The 14,273-nt window shown below is 30.2% G+C and overlaps 3 protein-coding genes across 8 annotated transcripts; 1 reads left to right on the plus strand and 2 right to left on the minus strand.

Moving 5' to 3' along the window:
* Positions 1-883: 883 nt before the first annotated feature.
* On the minus strand, positions 884-3,884 carry Dnali1 (Putative inner dynein arm light chain, axonemal Dnali1). Of its 2 annotated transcripts, XM_018516517.1 has the most exons (7): positions 3,682-3,884; positions 3,389-3,610; positions 2,302-2,448; positions 2,086-2,218; positions 1,842-1,987; positions 1,511-1,708; positions 884-1,085 (listed from the first exon to the last, which is right to left on the minus strand). In XM_018516517.1, exons 2-7 carry the CDS (start codon positions 3,479-3,481, stop codon positions 1,050-1,052), a joined length of 753 nt encoding a protein of 250 aa, XP_018372019.1. In that variant the 5' UTR covers positions 3,482-3,610; positions 3,682-3,884; the 3' UTR covers positions 884-1,049. The 2 variants fall into 2 exon arrangements, with proteins under 2 accessions (XP_018372019.1, XP_018372018.1); XM_018516516.1 differs by lacking the exon at positions 3,682-3,884 and having other exon boundaries at positions 3,389-3,665.
* A 396-nt stretch (positions 3,885-4,280) lies between these two features.
* Got1 (Glutamate oxaloacetate transaminase 1) lies at positions 4,281-13,503 on the minus strand. Of its 2 annotated transcripts, XM_018516520.1 has the most exons (7): positions 13,015-13,503; positions 12,043-12,333; positions 11,682-11,938; positions 11,300-11,577; positions 11,081-11,223; positions 10,837-10,989; positions 4,281-6,340 (listed from the first exon to the last, which is right to left on the minus strand). In XM_018516520.1, exons 1-7 carry the CDS (start codon positions 13,124-13,126, stop codon positions 4,281-4,283), a joined length of 3,294 nt encoding a protein of 1,097 aa, XP_018372022.1. In that variant the 5' UTR covers positions 13,127-13,503. The 2 variants fall into 2 exon arrangements, with proteins under 2 accessions (XP_018372022.1, XP_018372021.1); XM_018516519.1 differs by lacking the exons at positions 10,837-10,989; positions 11,081-11,223; positions 11,300-11,577; ... (1 more) ...; positions 12,043-12,333; positions 13,015-13,503 and adding an exon at positions 7,279-7,357 and having other exon boundaries at positions 4,281-6,981.
* On the plus strand, positions 7,456-9,910 carry LOC108766942 (small integral membrane protein 8). Of its 4 annotated transcripts, none has more exons than XM_018516523.1 (4): positions 7,532-7,547; positions 7,837-7,953; positions 8,031-8,189; positions 9,801-9,910. In XM_018516523.1, the coding sequence occupies exons 2-3, from the start codon at positions 7,852-7,854 to the stop codon at positions 8,187-8,189; spliced, it is 261 nt and encodes an 86-aa protein (XP_018372025.1). In that variant the 5' UTR covers positions 7,532-7,547; positions 7,837-7,851; the 3' UTR covers positions 9,801-9,910. The 4 variants fall into 4 exon arrangements, with proteins under 4 accessions (XP_018372026.1, XP_018372025.1, XP_018372028.1 ...); XM_018516526.1 differs by lacking the exon at positions 7,532-7,547 and adding an exon at positions 7,614-7,629; XM_018516524.1 differs by lacking the exon at positions 9,801-9,910 and having other exon boundaries at positions 7,456-7,547; positions 8,031-8,329.
* Positions 13,504-14,273: the final 770 nt, after the last annotated feature.

Below are 14,273 nucleotides of genomic sequence, written 5' to 3' on the forward strand. Positions count from 1 at the left end.
TCGTAATTTTTAAAATCACTTAATTATATCATTGTTGTAGAAATATTATTAAAAGTGCCAATGTTAGTACTTTTTCATATAAGAATATATCATGTATTTCGTTAAAATATCTAATTATCACACAAATTTATTATATAGTTACTTATTTCGCTGTCTTTCAATTTTATTTCAGCAACGTAATGTATTATTATCATATAAATTGTACAACATAGATCCAATACTAATCTATACGAGTTATTTTTTACTTGTATAGCAAGATACAATTCTTGCCTATCAAAGTTTAATAATGCGTTTAAATATGGATATTAAATATATTTTGGTTTTTTTAATATTACAAAATATCATTAAATTATTTATTAATTATATTAACTATGCATCTTAATGAAATCATCTTATGCTTTTATTTCTTTATTACTATATCTATCTTATAGATTTAAAAAAACTGAAGGGGAATATAAAGAATGCCGAATATCTCATAAGCATATGAAACATAAAATAGATTAATAGACAAATCATAATTAATAAAAAAAATTAATTATACATAAATCTTAAATTTTCTTTTATAAATCTGTCTTTCAAATTCCTTATTATTTATAAATTGGAAAAATATTCTTTTCTCTCATGAATAGCATGATAGTATGCTCGAAAACAAAAGATTTTATGTAATTACTGTTACATTGTAAGTGTATATTTTATATTTTTTCCTATGACTTTATCATTGTAAAAATTTACAAATTTGAGTGGTAACAAGCAATAATGTATCTTTTAAGATATTTTACCAAGAGTTTAAGATTTTAAAATATAAAATGGTTATGTAAAAATAAAAATAAATTGTGCACCTATTTGTAATAAATAGTTGATATTTTATTCATAGGATGTGCATTTATTGAGATCTCGTGTATCTTCATTCCTGTTTAATAGTTATACTATGTTACGTTAAAGTTTATTAATTATCATCAACTGCACAAAAGAACTACACATACGTAATTCTCTGGATAATATATATTGTAAACACCATAAATTATTTTTAATGAAAATTTTATGTGCAGTTACTTTTTTGATGCTATTATACCTTCCAATTGAGTCTGAAAAAAAAATGATAATTGATCATATATATAATACAATCATATCACTGATTTATGTGGTAAAAATGTTTTACAATATGAATAATACAGTTTAATGATTTAGTAAATTTATATAGAATAACCAAATCAGAAATACATTTTGCAAAGCATGTTTTGCAATTATATTAATTCATTTTATGCACTTAAAAATATTTATATTTTTGTAACTCTCCATCTATATTTATGTAATTAATCTCTTCTAAACAATTAGATAAGAGACGATAATTAAAATATGAAAAAAATCTAAATACAAATATTTTGAAATGCTTAAAATACAGATATATATACAGAGCTACATAAATACAAATATCTAAGATATTGCAATATCTGAACATCTATAACGTAAATGCTCCCGTACTATCTCAAAATCGAGTAAATATTTTTACCTTTAATTGCATATTTGTTTTTTTAAGGAATTGCACTTCCTCCATATGTTTTTTTTCCTCCGCTTCCCTTAATTCAGCCGATCTTTTCTCAGATTGATCATACTTGAGTCGTAATTCCGCAACTGTTCTCTCCAGTTCAATTTTTTGTAATTTCAATTCCTCGGCTGTATTAATCAAATTTTCTTTGCCTTGCTCGGCCTGTAAAAATGACATCTTTTATCAACAATTGTATGGTAATAAATTTTATAGACTGCAATAGTAAAAGATATTCTGCACATATATTCTGTCATATATAAACGCGAAAAAATGTGTATATTAGAAAGATAGGTACTTGCAGTGCTTTACGCATCCCGAAAGCGATACTACTTTGATACAATGTCTGATATGCAGCTAATGTCATTTTGATTTCGTCCCGTACTCGCAATAAAAGTAATCCACGTTCGGCGCAGTTCACAGTTACTTGTCGTATTAATTCATCTGAGAAACATGTAATAATATACGATTATATTTACTCAACCATATTTCAATTCAGATGTAAAGCTTATACATGAACATAAATATATGCATGTATATACCGAAACATTGTGTATAGAGCTGCCTACGAACAGGACAAATACCAGTTTCTCTGGCCTGTCTTTGTTGCAATCGCATATCAAGTTGCTCTTGTAAATTTATCACATCTAGTCTCGTTGCAGGAGTACTCGATACCTAAATAATATATATCATACATTTGTCGACTATTGCACGTTGCACAATTAAAAATGTAGCTTTAAGAATGTATTTAATTTTACACGCTGAGTCCATATCTGGTCATCCTCCTCCCATTCTTTCGGCGGTAAAATTCTATTTAAAATTTCGATGGTTTCTCGTCGTGCATCAGCTGGAGCTGTTTGAATTTTGCAAGCAGTTATACCAATTTTCGCTGGTTCCTTACGTACCTATTGTTTAATTAAAAAATATTTATAGAAATCAGTACTTTAAATAGTCTAGCTGAATCTTAAATGCTTGAATGATTCTGTATGAATTTATATATTACACATGTAGTCCTTTAAAAGCCGAAAATGATTTTTCAGTCTTGAACCACTAACTATATTAAACTACCGCAGTAATATTACGAGTTAAATTGACTAACAATTTAACAATTTGATACTTTTTTGCATCTTTGAATGATCTTAATAATGCTGAGTGACATATTAAAATCTATAAATAATTAATTCTTATTGCAAAAAATATTATCTCGGCCAGAAGTCGAACCCGGATCTCTTGCTTTCCAGTTGAGCGTCCTAAGCCTTTAGACCACTGAGGATTTAATATGTCACTCAGCATTATTAAGATCAAATTGTTAAATTGCTAGTCAATTTAACTCGTGATATTACTGCAGTACTTTAAAAGAGTTAACGTTTCAAGATCAAAAAATCATTTTCGGCACGCATTTCAAAGGACTACATATATGTAGTATATAAATTCACACAGAATCATTCAAGCATTTAAGATCCAGCTAGACCGTTTAAGGCAGAGCTGGGATTTAGTTGCACATTTCGGCTGATTTTCAGTTTGGTTCCTGCTTCTTATTTCACCAATCCTGCGTAGCCTAAGATACCAATCGGCATTTAGATTGTGCACGGGTTGGTGAAGTAAGGGGCAGGAACCAAGCTGAAAATCGACCGAATGTTTAAGGTATTGATTTCCATAGTTTGTATTATCACACACATATACTGTCCTATAATATATTATATTGTAAAAAATATTTAGTGAATAAAAGTAAGCAGATATTATGTATTTATTGCTCCATATTTGCATATATACATGCAGAATTATTTTTTTAAAAAAATCGTAATTTATGTAAAAACATAAAATGGTAATAAAAATGTATCGCACCTTCTCTGGATGAGTCGTAATCGAAACTGGAGTATCATACTTGACCAGTGTGTCCATAGCAGGAATTGTACGTTCTTTGATCGCTGTCGCCATTTACTTAAATAGAGGATTTACGTACAACGTGACTATGAAGCGCTATTGTATTATTACACGTTTATGAATATTATTTATCGCGAGCTACACGAGTATATAAGCGATATATTCCATTCATGAAGTTGGTAGCTGAAAAAAAACGTCGTCATGGAAACATTGATGCACCGTACCATCGCTCACAGCTCACAACCAATTTTTACCTTTACTTTACCGCCTAAAACGCCGGTCGTTCGATGGCTCGATCCGTTTCATTTTATACCAAGAACAAGCTTAGTGCGAGCACAAAGTAAGAGCCGGTTTCAATATTCAATTTTTAATGAAAATGATATATAAAGTGTATTTACCTCCAAGTTAAATATTCTGCGACAGTTATGATAGGTGTGTATCCTGTCTTTCATTTACATAATTGCGAAAAATGGAATGAATATAGAAATGTACACGAAGGTTTTTTATAAATAATGGTTTAATATTAGCAATTTATCATTTAAAATAAAATTTTGTGTGTGTGTGTGTGTCAAATTTATAATTGATTACTTTTAAAAAAATATCTATACAAGTATTTGCATATACGTAAAAATTTAAGTCATCCAAGGTTTAGAGCTGCAATGCGTGAGATGTTATTATACAATGTTATTAGTATTTTTCTAGTTATAGTACTTTATACTAGATGTGATTATTATACAATGGTATATCTAAATCATAAATCTCTTATATTTTGTTATTATTATTATGATTATTGTTACAAACATTTTAAAGATAAAGGATATTACATATAATTTTACATACATGCAATTAATAATTAAATAACTGCATTTAATTGTAAAAAAAAATGATCGCTCAATTCATTTGTACTCAAATCGTCCATATCATCATTGCTTTCATCGAAAATGTCTTGAACAGTGCCTGTTACAGTTTCCGTACCATCCATCACACTTCCTACACAAAACGTTGTATGCTCCGTATGATTATTTGTATTGACTTCCACATCATTTTTCATATGCTGAGTATCATTCTCTTCGTCTGTATTTAAATAAATCGTTTCCTGAATTTTGTTGTTACTTTTACTGATATCTGAAATACCGTTATTCGGGAGGGCTTGCAAAACCGATAACGTTGGAAGCGGAAATCCATAGTTTAACAACTTTTTGTATCCATTCGTACCACAAATTTCTTTAATGTCCACTGCCATTGTTAAAATTTTTTCGGAATAATTTTCCTTCGTACAGTCTACCATTATGTCGTAAAATTCACTCGTACTTCCATCCAAGAGTTTTCTCCTTCTCATAAAAGTTTGCATATTTAACATTTTTCTTCTATATGTATTTGTATTTTTCTCTGCCCGCTCGAGGTATTTCGAAGCCTTGTCCAATTTCCAATTGAGTTCTTTTATTTGTTTATCTCTTTGCTTAATTTGATTTTCTAGCTGTCTCTTTTGTTGACTTTCAATAGTTACAGTTTTCATTAACTTTTTATTCATCTCTTCAAAATTACTCATTCTGTGCGATAAATCATAAATCAGCTTTTGTCTACTATCCAATTTTTTACAGCTTGTTGAAGATGATGTGCCATCCGTACTTTTATTCAATTCATTCATCTGTTTTTCCATTTTTTTTGTTCTTGCTTTGAGCATTAAATTTTTATTTTGCCATTTTTTCTCCAAGTCCTTGAGCAAAATAAGTTGATTAGTTAATTGCCCGATGATAGTCTCTTGCAGTTTCACTTTTTGTTGTAATTTCTCATATTCACATTTATTAGCATTATCCATCGTTGGTTGTTCGATAATGCTATTAATCATGGCATTATTCACTTCTGGATCTTTCTCTTCATCCATATTCAATGACGGTAATCTTGTAGTTAGACATTCATCATTTTGTAAACTTGACAAAGCATCTGACATTTGATCGTTGTTTCTTGATGCAATACTTGTAATACATGGCGAAAAAATATCATTGCATTTATTTATAGAAGTTGTTTCTAATGGATAATCATTTATGGTAATGATAGAAGTAACAGACGCATTATTTTTTTGCTGTAAACAAGTATTATTGTGCTCTTGAATAGTAAAATCTTGTGTATCTTTAAATAAATCTTGCATAATATCAACTACATCCTCACGATCGCCTGTAACTTTGACTGTGAATTTTGTTGTATCTGATACAGCACTGTCTTTATTATATTCCATAGTTTCGGATATATTCAGTTCCTTTGTTAATTCATTTTCTACTTCTACATCCAGTATTACTGTAGAAGTATCACTGTTAAGCATAGAATTTGTATCCTCAAAAGATGTATCTTGAACTGATGTTTTTATAGATTTCACTATTTCCTCTCGAGTTGCTTCTTCACAGTTTACAGCAGTCCTCGTGTTTGACGCAACATATAAATTTTCTCTGTTGGTAGTATTTTCTATACATTCAGTTTCAGTGAGTTCTTTATCATTAGTAATACTATCGATATTTGTGGTATGTTGATTCTGTTTATCATTCTCATTAGTTCCATTGTTAGAAAATGTATACCTAGGAACGCGAACAAATTCTTCACTGCTTTCACTACCAAAGATGATCTCGATGTTGTCTCTATTGTCGGTAAGCATATCTCCAATTTCATTCCTTGACGAATATTTATAATTTATACTTTTATGAAACAATGGCTGCGTTATCGAGTCTTCTAAACTTCCTTTCCAATTCTTAGGAATTGAATTTAGTTCTTCTACATTAGATGTACTCATTTCTTCACGACCATCACAAATTTGCTTTAATTTCTCCTCTATCTCATCATAATCATCATTAAAGATGTCATTATCTTGTTTTGTTTCTGTTTTTAAATCTTCACTCTGGTTATCAGTTGAATTTGTCTTTGCTATAAAATTACTAATAGATATTTTATTCTCTGTACTTGCTTGCTTTTCAGTATCATTTTCTTTAATATCACACTCTATCTCCATACTATCATCTGAAATTATAATACTTTTTTGTTGAAGATTGTTCGTAATATCTATATAATGTCCATGAGATGCTTGTTGTTTATTTTCTATCATTTTTGGAAAATAATTTACTTGCTGATGTACAAGCGATTGTATAGACGATTTATCAATATCCTGTAAATCAGAATCTTTTTCTTCCAAGTGACTGGACGAATGGTCAGAATCATTTTCTAAAAATTCCACCATGTAATAGTCTTCGTTCTTCATATTAGCTAACTTGATGCGCTTCTTGGCAGATTTCCTGGTTGACGTTACGGTAAAAATAGATGGAACAGCATTCTTTTTTAGTCTGAGCTTACCACTTTGGGTAATAACCCATTCCTGAGGTTCAAAATGTACGTGACAGAGAAAGGAATTGTTAGATGGTTCCCAATCGGCCCTAGCAACACGGTCCTGCCAAACTTGTCTCAATATTGGATCCCGAGGAAAACATTTCATAATAAATCCTTTTTCACTACGATTGTTACAACCAATAGCTGCGCAACCTGGCATTTTTCGTCAATCAAATAAGAATAACCTGCAAATTTGGAATAACATCAAAATTATAGCATAACAGTACAGAAAAGAAACAGCAATAATAATTATACTTCAAGAAACGGCAAAAAAAGTACATGTTAAATGTATATTATACTTCCTCTCATCTTTTGCTCTATGTAAAATGTTAAAACAGATTTCATTGTAAAAACGAAGGAAAGTATAATTGAAATGAACAGACTTAATTGTATACATTTTGACAAATTTATGAATTTTATGAACTCTACATGTTATATCGTCTGACGATATTTAAAAAGAATTTAGAATTCTGTCTTCTTACCTCGATCTCTTCTTTTACACCGTTAATTTTATTTCCCTTTCAAAGCAAGCACATATATCATGTAATACACATATATTTCTCAAAAGGTAACGACATCGCCCGTAAACATTATTAAAATCGTGAAGAAATTTTTCAATTTGGACGCGCAAATAATGTGTATATTGTGAAGCTTTATCACGAAGTACCTAATGTTTGGTTGGAATTCTACGTGTCGCGTACTGGTCGCGTATGTGCATACATACGCCGCAACATGGCTGCGCCATTACTTCGTAGTCCGTAATTATTTTGTAACCAATAAGATTTTGGGTGCGGTTTATTTCAGTTTATTTAATGTTGCCAAATAATTGATATGTATGTAAACGTTAATTATGTATTTCTTCCGTGAGTTGACAAGTTTTGATCAATACCTTACTCTCACACTTTTGTCAAGTTGAAATAATATTATTAAATAGGTATGTTAGAATAAGAAAGAGAAGATATCTATTGACCTAATCTTCTCAAATAGGTTAAGTTATTTGCATACAAATTTATGTGGTAAACACCTGAGATATATTGTAGCAGAAAGATAACACGATGAATAAAAATACTCGTGGAACAACGCCAGGTGATGGCTTACGATCATTGCGGAGTACTACATTATTCCGTGCCGTTAATTTCGAGTTATACGTTAAGCCGGTAAGATTACATAAACTGATAAAACATGTTGAAATTGATATTGTCTAATATTGTCATTAATAAAATGTCATTTGCAGAACAAAACCATCATGATTCTTGGTATCATAGCAATGTTAAGTTGTTCTGGATATATATTTTATATGAATACTAATGAAAAGAAGAACGATTATCATATTATGGTTAAATCAGACGAAACAGTGGAATTAGTGAAAAAAGTGTCCAAGTGGACTGATTAAGTAAGAAATCCTGATGAATAATATGAAACATTACATTACTTTGTATAATCAAATAATTTATTTCATTACATTAATATTTGTTACAAGGTATTAGTTTATTTAGTAACATTTAGTATTAGATAAATAAAGCATTAAATATTTTTCAACAAGAAAATTAATTTATTTCTACATTTGAGAAATGCATTTATGCGTCTAAAGATACATACATAACTTTTCTAAGATACAACTATATACATTAATCTGTAATTGTTATAAATCTGCAGCAATCATATATAGTCACTGTACAATGAAATTTTTTATCAGTAAAATTATATTATAAATAAAAATAAAAATTTATCGAAATAAATATTCTATATATAATATAATTTTATTGTAAAAGTAAAATATATATAGTTACATTGTTATCTATATTTTATGTGTGTACCATATAAAGATTTTACAGGTTAATGTCTCTCTTTCTAAAAAAAACCCCCCCCCCCCCCCCCCCCCCCCCCCCTCCTCATCTGTCTCTCTATCATGGCTGCGTTCCACTTACACTCGCAATGCTCGCGAGCATTGTTTGTCCTTGTTCAACATTTGATAAATGACAAAGATGAAATGCTTCTATGAGGTTTGTGAGCGTTAAGTGGAACACAGCCTATATATATATATATTACACAGTTACTATATGTATATATAATTTTATACAATTTTTTATTCTTTTACAAAATATCAACGTTTATAGTTTTACATAAATTTTACAATTTTACTGCAAATTGGTATAGTTGGCAGTATATTTGATTTTTTTTACTTATATTTATTTATTTTCCATGATTATTAAGATTGAATTAGTCTTAATTTCTGAACAAAATAGTTACCACAAAAATATAATATATATAAATTCACATTAACTATTTTATCGTACATATGTTTGATATATGTGTGTAATATTTCTTATATGTTGCTCTTACTATTCAATTTACATTTATCAATATATTTGTGTTTTGATAAAAGTTTAATAAGATACATATAATACATATAATTCTAATGTGTATTTGCGTGTACACACTCTTCTCTACAAGGAAGCCCATTGTGTGTTGGAGAATCAATAGATATCGCTAAACGTAGTTAATTTTATGTTCTATAATATCAACAAATTGCGATATCTATAATCTAACTTTCCTTCTTGTTTCTTGCAAATATCTATCATGTGTAGTACCACTAACATTACTGTTATGAAGAAAATATCTTCAAGTCTAAATATAAAATCAAATCTAATAAATTCTTTTATCACACATAGCTAATACAATTATTAAATTAGATCAAAACTATTATCATTTTAACACAAAAAATATTCTTATAGCTTTTCTCGATAATAGACATATATTTTTCTACACAAGCTATCTCTATATCTTTATCCCATAGTTTAAATGAAATCACTATGAAATTATATAGTAGATTATATATAAATTATAAAACTTCTGTTAAAATCTTCAATATCAAACGAGTTATGGTAATTATTTAGTATAGGGGACTATCCCCCAATGACCTTGACAACATATGTCAAGGTCAAGGTCATGGAGGATAATCCCCTATAGTAAATAATTAATCGAGTTGTATTTACTTTTCCAGTTATTACTTTGGAGCAGGATTTTTTAACCGGTGTGATGCAAAGGATTTCAAAGTATGCCGAGAAAATTTTAGAAAAGGTAAGAACAAGACGAAAAAATTTAGAAATTAGTAAAGCTAGTGAGGTACGAAATAAAAAAATATTTAAAAATTATAAAAATTACTTTAAATTATGTCGTGTTTTTTTTTTTCGTTTTAGTTAAAGTAATATTGTCATTATAATAAAATCACTTTTTAAACAATAATAAAATTAAAAAATAAGAAATTTAGAATTTTACCTTTCATTGAATGTTGTGCTGGCGATATTTGACAAAGAAGCTATGCTAGCCATTGAATTGTATACACCTAAAGCCTTGCACACAATAGAGGAAATATTAGAAATAGGAATAAGATTTCAACCTATCAGAAACCGCGAAGATTTCTCATTAAGGTTAAAATCTTAATATTTATTTCTATTCCTAATATTCCCTCCATTGTACACAGGATCTAATGTATGTATACGTACTTCGACAAATTTGACTCAATATTTAATAAGCTGCGAATTAAAAAAGGTTGAAATACGTTGCTTTAGAGCATTCAACAATTTTCCTAAACTATCTATCTATCTATATATCTATATATAATTTTTACTTTTAACAATATAAACTACATGTATATCTACAAAATTCTTCATTTAACAATATGACAATTAATACACATAGAAAATTTGGCATCATTGTAATACTTTGCAGCATTTTGTACCTTATCCTGCAAAATTTCATATAGTAAAGAAAAAATGAAGACGAAAGACAATTTATCACAGAAATGATATATATAAAATAATTTAATCTCAAAGTAGGATAAAGACAAAATGCATGACTTCGTATAACAAATTTCAGTATTAGTAGAAAATAATCATTTCTTTGATTACTAATTGGAAATTGAATTTTGCCATACAAAATATATATAATATACATATAAAATATTGCCATATTTTTTATGTTGAGGCTTGATTATTAATTATTAATTTGTATTTGTAATATTCTATTTTAACACATACAGTCGTTTTGTGCTTCTGACAACAGCTTTATCGTTTCATTAATCGCATTTGCCACATAATCCAAATTATTTTCATTGAGCCCGCACATATTTATACGTCCACTACGTAACATATAAATATGATAATGATCTCTCAGATGCTGGACTTGTTTCTCTAAAAGAAAATCGGAAGAAAACATTTTTTCATAACTAGTTTTATCAAAATACTATATTGTAAAACCGAAAATATAATTTTTACAACTAACCTGTGAGTCCTGTATATGAGAACATTCCAATTTGTTGAATAATATGATCCCAAGTACCTGGAGTACCTAGTTTGAGCAATCTATGATGCAAACCTACCCTCATTTGTTTAATTCTACTGGACATTGTTTTAATATGATCCTTCCTAAATATTGAAACGCATTATTAAAGTAAATAATAAAGAATATGATTATTTTTTATAGATTTTTACAAATCAATACCATTCCTCAAAGAACTCTGGATTTTTCAACACAGTTGCAACAATTCGAGCACCATGATTAGGAGGATTGCTATACATTCCTCGGATAATTAATGTTAATTGTGATCTAGCTTGAATCATCTCCTTTGTATCGGCCAACACAAAAACTATGTTACCAACTCTTTCGTTGTATAATCCAAAATTTTTCGCAAAACTTTGTGTGCAAATAAATTCGATTCCACGTTCGGCAAACATTCGTACAGCATACGCATCTTTATCTAAATCACCACTTGCAAAACCCTGTTAAGAATCAATGTATAATCAGATTTATCAGAATGACTATAAAAAGATCATGTTATTTATTCTTATCATTCATTCGCTTAGATATTAACTTAGATACTGACCTGATATGCACTGTCAAATAATGGAAAAAGGTGTTTTTCTTGTATTACATCAGCTATTTTAGTCCATTGCTCTGGAGTTGGATCACATCCAGTTGGATTATGTGCACATGAGTGCAGAATAATTACAGCATTTTCTGGAGCATCTCGTAAATCCCGGAGCATTCCTTCTAAATCGATATTACGAGTCTTTTCATTCCAGTATGTGTATTCACGAGCGTTTTTAAACCCTCCATTAGTAAATACCAGCCTGTGATTTTCTGTCAGTACATATAATTTTACAAATATATGAAATTTTTCACCGGTAGATAAAATAAGAGAAAGAGAGAAGAGAATAATATATTATTTTTTAAAATTTACTTACCCCAGGAAGGTTTACTGTAGTAAAAGGTATCGTAATATAGAATACGATTCAAAAATTCAGCGGCAACACGTAATGCTCCAGTACCGGAAAGCGACTGAATACCAAAAGCACGCCCTTGGGCAATAACAGGAGAATTTGCACCTAATAACATACTTGTAGCAGCTTCGCTAAATGCTTCTAAGCCAAGAACTGGTAAATATTCATGATTTTGTAAATCATCTGCTGCAAGTGACTTTTCTACCTTTTTTACAACTGGTAGAACCCATGGTTTACCTTCATTAGTGCGGTAAGCTGAAAAAGATTTCTATATTTCTTAATAATTCATTATAAATAGATATAATATAAAATTAATTAAATATATTAAACTACAAAAAGAAATATGAATTCAAACATGTAAATAATTTTAAGAAATGTTCTTGTGCAAATTAAGAAACAATTTTTTTATGTATATATTTACTTTTAATATTAATACTTGTATTACAAATATATAAAAAAATTAATTTGTAAGATTTAAGGTCTGGCATTTAATAACTTTTGTATATTACATAGACTTATTTATTTTTATATATTATTTCCTTAAAATAATCAAGTTATGAAGTATATATATATATAAGCGCGTGCGCACGCACGTGTATGTGTGTGCATGTATAGATATGTGTTTATGGATGAATGAGGAATATTATGTAATCACTCTGGAAGTCACTCAAGGGTACAAAGAGTATGAAAATCAAAAGTAACTCTTATACATCTCATACTTCATATTATTAAAATATGTATATTTAATAGTAAAAATGTGCTAACTTTTTGAAAATTAAGCTTATTAAAAGCAAGCATCACACACTGTAAAACTATATGTGTGTGTGCATAAAATAAAATAAAATAAATATTTTTCCATTGTTGCCTTACAGACAACAATGGGAAAATAAAGTGGTCTTGAATGTAATAGTTGTAAGAAATAAAATAGTTCCATACCTCCTATAGTAAGATTAACTTTCTTTTCGTAAGTATCGTCGACGAATGCCTTTTGCAGTGCAAAAACTTCGATAGGAGGTCCCAGTTCTATTCCCGTAAATCTGGTCATCATGTTGTAAATGCGAGCAAACGATAGCTAACAAGTAATAATATAAAGAATAAAGTCAAATTAAGAATTGGTGCGAAATGAAGAAAAAGTTCACAATTACAACGTGAATAGAAATATGCTGGAGTATGTGAAGAGAGCGATGTTGAAATGAAGTCGCGCGAAGATTGGCAACCTGCGAACTTGCCAAGTGATTTTTAATCTGGTGTGTGTGTGTGTGTGTGTGTGTGTGTGTGTGTGCGCGCGTGCGTGCGTGCGTGCGTGTGTGTGTGCGCGCGCGCGCGTGTGTGTGTGTGTTGTGTACACGCTCGATTTTTTACACCGTTACACCGATTGACGTAAGGGAGGACGCAAGTATAGCTACTTCACTTGTATCATGTGATGTGCAGTGGCTCTCAATACATTTAAAACACTGGCTACGTTTAGGGTGCCGTCACATGCGGCGTAACTTGCGTCGACTAATCATATCATTTCACTTGAACATCAGTTTCTGTCTAGTCACTTTATGCTTTTTACGCTATTTTGTTGTTACGCCGGGTAAAGGTGCAATCTACGGTGTTCACCTCAAAAATCGATAAAATTATACTCATTCGACGCGTTTTTGCATGAAACGAAAGAATCTGGCAGGTAAAAGTGTCGCTCTGCCCCGCGAACCGAGATATTAAGCGTTAAAGTTGTCGACTATGGAGGTTAGAAAATCTGTCATACCGACGTTACGTAGCGACTGAAACATGCTCTGTGGTCACATGCGCATGCGTTGTACGTACTTTTCGGTAAGAGCGCACGAAATTTAAAGTCATAATCCATTAAATTAATAACTATTAATAACCCATGTGGACAGTGGGGTGTATAGACAGTAATGCTTGGGTTCGGGCGGCTACGCCGCCCGAACGAAATTTAAATATAACATCACAACCGCTTGGGGCCTAACCGCCTAGAAGTTACAGCTGAGACAGTGTCTGCTTGGAATATTTCTAACCCATGATGACAGTGGGATGTGAGAATGCGGTCTTTTTACTGTCTAGTTAAAAAGACTGTTCTCACACCCCACTGTCTTCATGGGTTAGAAATATTCCAAGCAGACACTGTCTCAGCTGTAACTTCTAGGCGGTTAGGCCCCAAGCGGTTGTGATGTTATATTTAAATTTCGTTC

The sequence above is a fragment of the Trachymyrmex cornetzi genome, unplaced genomic scaffold, assembly GCF_001594075.2.
Source record: "Trachymyrmex cornetzi isolate Tcor2-1 unplaced genomic scaffold, Tcor1.1 scaffold640, whole genome shotgun sequence".
NCBI lineage: Eukaryota > Metazoa > Arthropoda > Insecta > Hymenoptera > Formicidae > Trachymyrmex > Trachymyrmex cornetzi.

Coding starts and splice junctions, on each gene's coding strand:
- Got1 (XM_018516520.1), bottom strand. CDS start 13,126: ATGATGACCAGATTTACGGGAATAGAACTGGGACCTCCTATCGAAGTT. Junction 11,939..12,042: donor CTACAGTAAACCTTCCTGGG/GTAAGTAAATTT, acceptor ATGTACTGACAG/AAAATCACAGGCTGGTATTT. Junction 11,224..11,299: donor CCAGAGTTCTTTGAGGAATG/GTATTGATTTGT, acceptor TTCAATATTTAG/GAAGGATCATATTAAAACAA.
- LOC108766942 (XM_018516524.1), top strand. CDS start 7,467: ATGTTTGGTTGGAATTCTACGTGTCGCGTACTGGTCGCGTATGTGCAT. Junction 7,548..7,836: donor CATGGCTGCGCCATTACTTC/GTAGTCCGTAAT, acceptor GATATATTGTAG/CAGAAAGATAACACGATGAA. Junction 7,954..8,030: donor TCGAGTTATACGTTAAGCCG/GTAAGATTACAT, acceptor TGTCATTTGCAG/AACAAAACCATCATGATTCT.
- Dnali1 (XM_018516517.1), bottom strand. CDS start 3,481: ATGGCGACAGCGATCAAAGAACGTACAATTCCTGCTATGGACACACTG. Junction 2,219..2,301: donor ACCAGATATGGACTCAGCGT/GTAAAATTAAAT, acceptor TATATTATTTAG/GTATCGAGTACTCCTGCAAC. Junction 1,086..1,510: donor AAACAAATATGCAATTAAAG/GTAAAAATATTT, acceptor TTTTTTTTTCAG/ACTCAATTGGAAGGTATAAT.